This window comes from Panthera onca, chromosome C1 (genome assembly GCF_046562875.1).
Source record: "Panthera onca isolate mPanOnc1 chromosome C1, mPanOnc1 haplotype 2, whole genome shotgun sequence".
In the NCBI taxonomy this organism is placed as follows: Eukaryota; Metazoa; Chordata; class Mammalia; order Carnivora; family Felidae; genus Panthera; species Panthera onca.
Window position 1 is genome coordinate 146476689 of NC_138346.1, and position 11653 is coordinate 146488341.

At 40.5% G+C, this 11653-nt stretch overlaps 1 protein-coding gene and 1 long non-coding RNA gene across 3 annotated transcripts in view; one reads left to right on the forward strand and one right to left on the reverse strand.

The window, feature by feature from the left end:
* Positions 1-1939, forward strand: part of GTF2B (general transcription factor IIB) — a 32403-nt gene extending 30464 nt beyond the window's left edge. Inside the window, exon 7 of the mRNA XM_060625463.2 lies at positions 1513-1939. Coding sequence (XP_060481446.1) covers positions 1513-1646 — 134 coding nt within the window. The 3' untranslated portion in view covers positions 1647-1939. The remainder of the gene's footprint in view (positions 1-1512) is intronic.
* LOC132673072 (uncharacterized) lies at positions 11-8504 on the reverse strand. 2 transcript variants are annotated; one of them, XR_013557527.2, is made up of 5 exons: positions 7507-8504; positions 5452-6142; positions 4039-4132; positions 469-605; positions 11-186 (listed from the first exon to the last, which is right to left on the reverse strand). It is a non-coding gene; the product is annotated as an uncharacterized LOC132673072 (long non-coding RNA). The 2 variants fall into 2 exon arrangements; XR_009607856.3 differs by having other exon boundaries at positions 5452-8504.
* Positions 8505-11653: the final 3149 nt, after the last annotated feature.

Below are 11653 nucleotides of genomic sequence, written 5' to 3' on the forward strand. Positions count from 1 at the left end.
TGTTACTTTCTTAATGAAGATCCTGATAGAAGTAGTTCAGCCTTCTAGTATATGTGCTGCCAAAGTGAGCACAGTAGTTCAGCCTTCTAAAGCCAGTTTTGAGTTTACTGTCATAGGGGAACTTTCAAACAGAAGTCCTAAGTGAATTTCTTTACAAGCATGTATTCATCAATTACTTCTCTGATCCTTAAAAAGATGCATAAAGAAAAAGGAGCAGTCAGTTCAAAATTGAAAAGGTAGCGAAATTCCTTGCTGCGATGACTGTACTACCCTACTCAGAACAGCCTTTTGCCTCAGCTTAGGCCGTATGTTTCTATATTAATAAAAGTAATACATCACATAGAAGAATGATTAGAAGGAAGCCAGCCATTGGTTATCTGTTCCCTTTGGCCTCCAGTCATATTTTTTAAGGAAATTTTGAGTCTTCTGGTAAAATTGAGAAGTTGAAGCAAAGCAGATTGTCCTTACCTTTATTCCTACTTGTAAAGTTTGTTCTAATCAACACAGAAATATTGATCTTGGCACTTTGTTACATGAAGTTCTTTGTTTTTAAGGCCCCTTTCTTCCCTTCCCAGCGGCCGGTTGGCGTTCACTGGTATCTGTGTCTAGAGGATAAGAAACTTACAATTAGCTCGTTGCACAGTGATGGCAGGCATCCACACTGAAAACTCGTAAAACCTTATGATTTGAACTGTGGAAAGGTTATGGTAAAATGAGTTTGTTTTAAAGCCTGTCTTTTAAAACTCCATTTCGTTTAAGTATTTATAACCCAATACTTGTCAAGTGGCAGTCCTTTGGGACTTTTTAATAAAAAGGAAGAAAGGTGACAATGACTTTGAAGGGTAAACGTGGATCTACTGTACACTAGAAATACTCATGAGCTCCCTGTGCTCAGTGTTCTGTGTTTGCAAGAGTGGAAGCTTCCCATTGTGCTAGAACGTACAGCTGTATCAAGTAGCTGTGTGTAGTATCTGAGGTACGAAGTAGACAGAAGAGGTTGTGGAACTATTTCTAGTACGATTCCCTTTTAGCTTGAACCTTTTAACCAGAGAACCTCTTAACAGAATTAACTAGAAGTTAATTAGAAGAGGAACTTTTAAAAATAGCAATGATGATGTGAGTTTCTTCATAAGAATGTATTCATGGGTTACTCCCGGGATCCTCAGAAAGACTTCCTGTCTTTCTAGATACTAGATCCTATGGCTAGTATAATTGTTACCACTCATGGTGCTGTGCCCTGGGCATTGTTCCAATGTTTTACATCTAGTGAATCTTTTCCTACTACTGTGACAGCCCTTTGACGTAATAAGGGCTCCTACCTCATTATTGTTACTAACTGTAGCCCTCCATTCTGCCTCTTCGTATGGACTTCCATCGTCAGGTTTTAAAAATCAACATTTCTCGTTTTCTCACTGTGGCTTTTATATTACCGTATCTCACAAACTGGAATGCAGGTAGTGGAAGGGAGATAGGATGGAAGTTATCCTTAATATGTTGATTTCTGTCTTTTAGAAATTGGAGATATTGCTGGTGTCGCTGATGTTACAATCAGACAGTCCTACAGGCTGATCTATCCTCGAGCTCCAGATCTGTTTCCTACAGACTTCAAATTTGACACCCCTGTGGACAAACTACCACAGCTGTAAATCGAGGCAGCTGATGTCAAACTCCTGTGAACACTGAACTCGGCCTGTTGTACATAGCCTATACCAAGTGCTGGATTGAGCCTTTCTTTAATAAGGAAAAACAAAAGACATGGTACGCATTCCAGGGCTAAATATTAATTGCTTGGCATTCTGTATGTATATACTAGTGAAACATATTTAATGATTTAAATTTCTTATTGAATTTGCTTTCTTTTGTAGCAACCTAGGAAACTGTATTTTGGAAGATATTTGAAATTATGTAATTCTTGAATAAAACGTTTTTCAAAACTAAAGTTTTTGTTATAATTACATGTTACATGTAATTTATAATTACAAATAATGCATATCATTGCAGCTAATAAAGCTGATAGAGGTTCTCGTTTTGTTTTTTTCCATTTATAGATTTAGGTGTTTTTTTGTATAACAAAGTCAGAGGTTTGGGGAACCACTTTTGACATCAAGAACATCGGGGGGCCTGTGTGAATTCTTAACTGTACATATAGAACAGTAAGAAGTGAACTGGACCTTGAAAGGCACTGGCTTGAGAGATATAAAAACATTCCTGTGTTTTTCCTCAGTGAGCTTATGGAGCAGAGAAGATGAAATCTGTTGGCCTACCAACATCAATTTTTGGATGTTACCATTTCGTAACTATTTTTACTTACTGATATAAAGAATATTTAAAATGGAGGTTATTGGGCCTCGGAATGTCTGGTAATTTTTCTAGTAAGTACGCCCCCTGTAGGTGATTGGGATGTGAAGGTGTTCATTGTAAGCAAAGACCAATAAAATGTTGCCCTTTTACCAACTAGCTTACAAGGGGACTCGAATCCATGCTAGACACACACCACTGTAGACGGCACTGCCTCAGAGCAGGTGTACGGTTCTGACACGTAACGAGCTTAGCACCGGGTTAGAAGTACGTCTCCTGTTGCAGCCTAGTAGGGGGATTCAGACTCTAGTCCAAAAAGGGGCTTGCGCCTCTAGAGGATCAGACCTTCTCTCGTTTCTGTTGGCCACGGAATGGGGATGACTGCTGGGCCAGGAAGACAAATGCTGTTTCTCCCTTGTACAAAATCTGCGACACGCAAACGGCACTACTCAAAGCCGGGGGAGAACACCAGAGAAGTAAATGCAAGCACACTATCACCAAATACGGGATCGCAAGGCTCATGAGGACTCCAGGCAGAACTCATCCCACCCAGCATGAAACTCAGGACAAGAAATCTTAGGTCAGTCAGTGTCTCCCTCAGCACCCCCATCTTTGGTCCCCAGCACTGCACCTCTGCATTTTTCCAAGTACAGACTGAGAGCAGGGGTCCTCCCCTCTGTTCTCCCCAGTTTATAGCGACTGACCACAAAACTTCCCATCCACTGAAGACTTTTCACTGCAAGCTGCAACCAGTTAACTAGATCTTAAAATAGTCATTTTTGCTATTATCATAAGTACATGCACATTATAGAACATTTGGAAAATGCATAACGATAGCACCCAGAAGCCACTTAGGAGTGAGCACCGGTATTTTGGTATTTTTTTCTTTCCTGCTGTTGTGCTGTGTTTTATTTTTAAAACATAGTTGGCAGTTCAGGTATACTAATATGATTAGTATTTTCATTTTACTGGCTAGAAAAATGGAGATAAGCATAAAGGGGATTAAAAAACCTAGCCCCTACCAGTCTGCTGTGTCAACATTTTGCTCTATTTTTTGTGTTCTATCCATTGAAAGAGCTTAGATCAGTAGAACTGATTTTAAAGATTAATCTGGGGGCAGAAGGTATATTTGGGGGATGTAATTTATATTCTGGTAGATAACCTCTGAAAATAAAATTCTAGTTTTAAAAACTCTACGCCACCCAGATGGTTTGATCAGTTTAACTCAATTGCAGATATTGAAAGAAGTACCTCATCAAGAGCTAAAGTAGCAGGGTCACTTGTTCTTTCCTCGTACCCCAGGCCTCAGAGCATGTGTGTCCTTGATAGGGACAGCTGTGTTTGGAAGTGATGCATTGTTAATGACCCTGTTGAGGAGTCATTTCATCTGACCACTAGAACATTTTCACTTAGGGAAGGGGGGCAATCCACAGCAATGCAACATTTTGGCCTCTGGCCCCTCTAGCGTTCTCTCTAGCTCAATGGGACTTACTCCTTATTTGTCCATCTGCTTCAAGGCTGTTATAGAGGTTTAAAATCCACTCGTGATGTGGGGTGTTCAGTTGTAACTACTTGATTGCTTAGTACAGCAAAATTAGTAATACTTAGAAATTCAAAAAAATCATGGCCAGGTCTTTCTAACCAGCAAAAGGAATCTGACCCATATTCTAAACCAGGGATTGTGCATGGTTTTGACTTCCCTCATGAGGTGTGAAAAACTCCCCATAGCACAAAACCCACCTTGTTGAGAGCTGATCACACCAAGAAGTTGAAGCCAGCTTCTGTGTGGGCTACATTTTGGCCAGTTACGGATATTCCCCATGCAAGGCAATTTCTGTGAAGATAAAGTGGGTCCATCTTAATGCTGTCATCTTTAAACAGTTGAAACCTTGGTTAAGGTGGTCCATTCCATTCCCAGTATTTAAAACAAGGACTCACTACAGTCCACTTTGACAGTCTCTACTATGACTACAAGTTCGAGGGTTTGATAAGTTTCATGGAATCTGGGGCGCCTGGGTGGCTCAGTCGGTTAAGCGTCAGACTGTTGATTTTGGCTCAGGTCATGATTTCATGCTTCATGGGATCGGGCCTTGTTTCTGGCTCTGCACTGACAGTGCAGAGCCTTGCTTGGGATTCTCTCTCTCTCTCTCTCTGCCCTTCCCCATGCTTTCTTTTTCTCTCTCAAATGAACATTAAAAAAAAAAAAAAGTTTCATGGAATCTGAGTTTGAGCACTCTGGTCCAATCTCATTTTGTAGATTAGAGAAGACTGGAGAAATCAAAAGATGTGTCCAAGTTTACTATTAGGAAAGAGGACAGACTCAGGTCCCTTGATCACTCAATCTAGTGCTGGTTTCTATTAAACTATACTATTAGGTTTTATTTCACAGGAGGATGCCTTAGGACTGACTTTAGTTGTAACTTTCAAATACAATTCGGTTCAGTTATGAAATTAACAAAATTATTCAATGCAATACTCGTATCTGGCTTTTTGGGGAAAGCTCTTCAGAGTGAGTTTCTGAATTATTTTTGAATCAGCTCAGGTGGCAAGGAGTTAATAGCTAGAGATCACTCTAGCTCTTTCTCCAAACTAAATGCTTCTTAAACTAGATGCCTCTTGATAGTAAGCCTTTGTGTTCAAACCAACAAACGTACTTTACCCATGGTTGTCTTTGGTTTCTGAGCTAATTTAATATCACAGGTGCAAGATTTACTTTAATTATCAAGATGAACAGCTGAGGGGGTCAGCCTATTACCCATCTGGTCCTAATCCAGCCAGGAGGCCTCTCTATGCCCCATGCCAATATTTCCAATTGTCAGTGGCCCTGACTTTTCCTGTTGCTGGAGTTTTAATCTCATCTGCCAATTGTGGAACTACTGACAGATTCCCCAGTCCCCTAAACACCTCCCTCCCTCTCCCCCTCCTGGATATTTCCACATACACACTCATTTCATCAGGATCTCAAGACTTCAAGGTGTCACTACAAAAGTACCATTCAGCTGATCTCTAGGCCACAGAGGCCCAGCGTCTGGCACAAGCATAAACCTCCATTCATAACCTTCACTGGCATTTCTCTAGTCAAGGGGACTTTTAATCGCCATCCCGGGAGACTGCAACTCTTGCTTAAGAAAAGAGGAAGGGAGGCGGGCTCACCTGGGTGACTCAGTAGGTTGAGCATCCGACTTCGGCTCAGGTCACGATCTCACAGTTTGTGGGTTCAAGCCCCACGTCGGGCTCGGTGCTGAGAGCTCAGAGCCTGGAGCCTGCTTCGCATTCTGTGTCCTGCTCGCTCTCTGCCCTTCCCCCATTTGTGCTCTGTTTCTCTCTCTCAAAAATAAACATTAAAAAAGAGGAAGAAGGAAAAAGTGACCACAGAGCTTTTCTTTTCCTTTGCACATTATCAGAACAATTCTCAAGCACTGTCTGTGATCTGCAACAGCCTGTGGCTGGCACAGCCACTATTGGAAATGATCAATGTTTTCAGACATCTGAGAAAGAAGGAAGATGACTGGAAGGCAAGGTACTTAGGAAGAAAACAGAGAGAAGTGGCATTTTGTTGAATTGAAGATTCTGCCAAGAGGTAATTTGTTTCAAACTGACACAGGTGACGAAACCACAAGAGAACTGGGCCCAGTGCCTTTAGAGATATTGGAAAGCCTAGCTTGTTCTACATTGTTCCAAAAGGCAGGTCTAGGAGGGAGAACTCACCTGAAGCTCTCAGATGAAGGCATGTCAGTCATGTTGAATACTTCACTGCAGGTATTTAAGCAGAGATCCGGTTGCTCTGTCAGAGATTTCTCTGGCATGTTCTTACTCCCTCTGTTGGTTCCTTCTAGCTCTATGGCTATGAGACACCAGAAAACCAAATGATGGGCCCAGAACTTCAACCCCTCCCACACTGTGGTGGCAAAGAAATCTCACCTGCTATGCCATCAGCTTCTCTCACTGTCCTAATTTGTTAACATGAGGGTGATCTTTACACCCTGGAGCTGCTTCTGAGGTCCTCCAGAGAAGCCCCAGGCCTGCATGGTTTGATGTCCCTGCACTGACAGCGCAGAGCCTATTTAAGATTCTCTATCTTTCTGCCCCTCCCCTGTTCGCTCTCTCTCAAATAATAAAGTTACTAAATAATAAAAGTAAAAACAAAATAAAATACAATAAAATAAGTTACTGAATACCCACCATGTCTAATATGCAGATAGAAGACAGTAATGCCAAACTTAAGGTCACAGCTAAACTGTGGTGTCTGGGCTAGGGTCCAGGCCCCTGTTGTGCATGAACTAGGCCCCCACTCCGCTTCTGCTCTGGTCATCTTATGTATTAAAGTCATACTGAAGACTATGTTTGAAATGGAAGGTTACAAATGAATGAGTAACTATAAGTCCTCCATTTAACAGATGAGGACACTGGGGTGAAATGTTCACATGTCACTAGCGAGGTGAAACAACGTGTCCAAGGCCACACTACTAGCAGACGGCAAAATGATGGCTCGTCCCGGTCCTCTTGCCTCCACCATGGGCTGATTTTGAAAACACTCCCTAGTCTCAAAGGACAGCATGAGTGTGGAAGTTCTCTAGATTAGGAGGGAATAAACTTAGAGAAGAGATGATGCTTGTGGGGTGCCAGAGGGACACCTGTGTTATGTTGGAGCCCAAGTTCCTTTGGACAAAGTAGCGGTTACTTTTTTTATTCTTTTGATAGCATAAAACTTGACTTTGAGGAGAGTTCTTTGAATCTCAAGTCTCCCTTTGAAATCAGCTGTTCACGGAAATAGAACAAACACTCCTAAAATTTGTATGGAACCACAAAAGACTCTGAATACCTTAAGCAATCTTAAGACAGAAGAACAGGGGTGCCTACGTGGCTCTGTTGGTTAAGCATCCGACTTCGGCTCAGGTCATGATCTCACGGTTTGTGGGTACGAGCCCGGCATCAGGCTCTGTGCTGACAGTGCAGAGCCTGGAGCCTGCTTCGGATTCTGTGTCTCCCTCTCTCTCTGCCCCTCCCCTGTTTGTGCTGTCTCTCTCTCAAAAATAAAAATAAAAACATTTTAAAAAGATAATAAATAAATAAATAAATGGACAGAGGAACTGAATAGACATTTTTCTAAAGAAGATAAACAGATGGCCACCAGACACATGAAAAGATGCTCAGTATCACTCATCAGCAGGGAAATGCAAATTGAAACCACAATGAGCGACCTCATACCTGTCAGAATGGTGACTGTGGAAAAGGACAAGAAATAACCAGCATTGGTGAGGATGTGGAGAAAAGAGAACCTTCATGCAGAGTCGGTGCAGCCACTATTGAAAACAGAAGAGAGTTTCCTCAAAAAATTAAAAATAGGACTACCGTATAATCCAGCAATTCCATTTCTGAATATTTATCTAAATAAAACAAAAACACTAACTTGAAAAGATACCTGCACCCGATGTTCCTTTCAGCACTATTTACTATAGCCAATCTATGGAAACAACTGAAGTGTCCATCGATGGATGAATGGATAAAGAAAAAAATACATACAATCACACACACACACACACACACACACACACACAGAGGAATATTATTCAGCCATAAAAAGAAGGAAATCTTGCCATTTGTGATAACATGGATGGACCTTGAGAGCATTATGCTAAGTGAAATAAGTCAGAGAAAGACAAATCTCAATTTTATGAGAAATTTGGGAAAAAAAACAAAACACTAAGCTCATAGATAGGACAGCTGGGGGTTGCAGTGGTGTGGGTGAAATAGGTGAAGGTGGTCAAAAGGTACAGACTTGCAGTTATAAAATAAGTAAGTCATGGGGATATAATGTACAGCATGGTGACTATAGTCAATCCTACTGAATTGCATATATTTTTAAAAATTTTTAAAATATTTATTCATTTTTTTTGAGAGAGAGGGAGACAGCATCAGCAGGGGAGGGGCAGACAGAGAGGGAGACAAAGAATCTAAGCAGGCTACAGGCTCTGAGCTGTCAGCACAGAGTGAGATGCGGGGCTTGAACTCACGAACCATGAGATCATGACCTGAGCCAAAGTTGGACACTCAACCAACTGAGCTACCCAGGCACCCCCTGAATTGCATATTTGAAAGTTGCTAAGACAGGTATGTCTTAAAAGTTCTTATCACAAGAAAAAAACTTTTTGTAACTAAGTATGGTGACAGATGTTAATCAGACTTACTGTGGCAATCATTTCACAATATATACAATGTTGAATCATTATATTGTACACCTGAAACCAATATAATATTATATGTCAATTATACCTCAATAAAAAAAAGAAAAAAATTGGCTGAATGTAACAAAAAGAGCTGATTTGTTTTGGGGGGATTATAAATCATGACTAAAATTTTATTTATTTTTAGATCAAATGGTAAAACACCAAACTGTTTAGATTTCTTTTCCCATTCAATGTAAGCTTCTCGAATAGAGGAAGTAGACTTTAGTTAAAAAGAGAAACTTCAGGGAAGCCTGGCTGACTCAGTCAGAAGAGCATGTGACTCTTGATCTGAGTGTCATGAGTTAGAGCCCCATGTTGGGTGTAGAGAATATATAAACAAACAAACAAACAAACAAACAAACGAAAAGAGAGAGAAACTTCAAACTCTTACTATAAATATGGTTCTGAAAATATTTCAGAAGGAAAAATGAGCTGGTTTGGTAAAAGCCCACCTTGTATTTTGTCTGAGTGATCTGAAATAAAGGTGGATTCGATTCTTTTCTTTTGATTGCCTTTAGCTTAAGGCTGAAGAAACAGTTTAGAATTCTGAAAACAAAACAAAACAACAAAACTTGCGGCAGGGGACCAGGGGGAAATAAAGGCAACTTTTAGAATGACTTAAGCAAGTCTAAATCAATCTGTGGAATATAGTATAATTATTAAAATATATAAATTTAGAGGCACGTGATTGACTCAGTCAGTCGAGTGTCTGATTCTTGGTTTCAGCTGAGGTCATGATCTCATGGTTTGTGGGTTCAAGCCCCGCGTTGGGCTCTGTGCTGACGGTGTGGAGTCTGCTTAGGATTCTATCTTCTTCTCTCTCTCTCTCAAAAACAAATAAAATAAACATTAAAAAAACATGTAAATTTAATCACTGAGAAAATATTTCAGGTAACATCCTGAAGAGAAATAGAATGAAAATTTATAGACCAGATGAAGGGTTTGTAGGTCAATGGAGAAGCAGCATGTTAGAGGAATAGACATCAAACCAGGGGAAGAACCTCACTAAATCTCTTGGAGCCAAATTTCTCATCTGTAAGATGGAGCTGAACAAGATAGTAGTAATCACTAGTACTTTATGGCAACTAGTGTGGGTGGGCTTGTCCAACATTCAACCTCCTTCTAGAATGCTTTCTTGGACGGAAGGCTAGAAGTAAAAAAATTAAAAAATCCCCCAATCCCAGATTTATTTGAAGCTAAGATTTTAGGTATAAATTAAGTTCTGACCAATCAGATGCACCCACATGATACTTGAATTCCAAAAGGAGTCAAGTGGGGGAAGACATGTGGCATCCATTTTGTTAGTATATATTGTGTAGCAAAAGCAGCTGCCAGATTCTCCAACAACTGCTAGATTGTGGCATGAGCAGCAACTCGTTCTTGGCCTTGCACCGGGGCTGTGGCTGTTAGTCCTAGTTCAGTCTGGCATCGACTTCCTTGGTCCTCCCAATGATTCTCTTAGCCATTTAATAGCTGGAGCTAAATCCTTTCTGGAAGGGAGTTCTGTTTTCTGCGAGTGGTAGAAGTAGTGGGGGCAAGGCTGTTCAAGAATGTTATGGTCATGGAAGTTCCAGAGAAGCTTACTGAACAGGGACTATCACTAATTCCATTTTACAGATGAGAAACACTGAGGTACAGAGAGTAACCTGCCCAGGACATACACTGTGATTCATTACTCTATATGGTTCCCCAACTAGATGATTCCAATGAGTTATTTCAAATCCAAAGTTCTAACTCTAAATTTTCTGGATCTTGGGATTGAACAGTGATATAAAATCATAAACCAATGACCGGAGGAAATTTGAGGTCCTAACATTCCCAGAAACAATTTCAGATTATGTCAGACATGAGATGGCTTCAATGTGATACCAGCATATGGTGGTCTTGGGGACGTAAGCTTTTCTTTTCATAGGTTGTGTGGCAGTTAGGCCCAGCACATAGAGCAGGCTCTCGGTGTCTCTTTATGTCTAGAGTAGGAGTGGACAAATGGGTTTGTGCGGTCACTGCAGGCAATCATTTTAAAGCAAAAGCCATTTTCTTTTTCCGTGAAGAATTGGTCTTTTTAAAGTACCAATAAGTTCTTGGACCAGTGTGTTCACAGATGAACAAAGAGAAGATGATTGTTAATCCTTTTTGTTTTGTACAAAGGGAGAATAAGTGAGCTCCAGTGTTTGACAGACTGGAAGTTTACGCTTACTTTCAGCTTTATAATTGTTCCCTTTTTTTTCCCCAAAAAGTATTTATTGAACAATCAGTTTCTCTAAGTATGGGTTATGTTTGCAATGGGTGTAGAGTTTCATTTGTGGGAATTTTTTCCTTTTGAATTTCTTTCTCCCCATCCATTCATGCATTTGTTCACTTACTCATTGAGTATGGTGGGAATAAGAGCATGAATCTTGCTAGCAGATGAGGTCTGAGTCCTTGCTTTCCCAACCTACTGCGTGCTTTGCACACGTTATTTAACTCTCTTAAGCCTCTGGTTCCTTATTTCAAATATGAGAATACTGATAGTGCTTTTTCACAGGGTTGCTATGAAGATCCAGTATGATCACACAGATGCTTCATTTTAAAAATGAAGGTTATTCAGACTTCAAGATGTATTGCAAAGCTGCAGTCATCAAGACAGTACGGTACTGGCACAAAACCAGACACTCAAATCAATGGAACATAATAGAGAACCCAGAAATGGACCCACAAACGTATGGCCAACTAATCTTTGACAAAGCAGGAAAGAATATCCAGTGGAAAAAAGTCTCTTCAGACAATGGTGCTGGGAAAACTGGACAGCAACATGCAGAAAATTGAACCTGGACCACTTTCTTACACCATGCACAAAAATAAACTCAAAACGGATGAAAGACCTAAATGTAAGAGAGGAAGCCATCAAAATCCTCAAGGAGAAAGCAGGCAAAAAACCTCTTTGACCTCAGTCGTGGCAACTTCTTACTCAGCACGTTTCCAAAGGCAAGGGAAACAAAAGCAAATATGAACTACTGGGGCCTCATCAAAATAAAAAGCTCCTGAAGACCAAAGGAAACAATCAGCAAAACTAAAAGGCAACCAACGGAATGGAAGAAGAAATTTGCAAATGACATTCAGATAAAGGGTTAGTATCCAAAATCTATAAA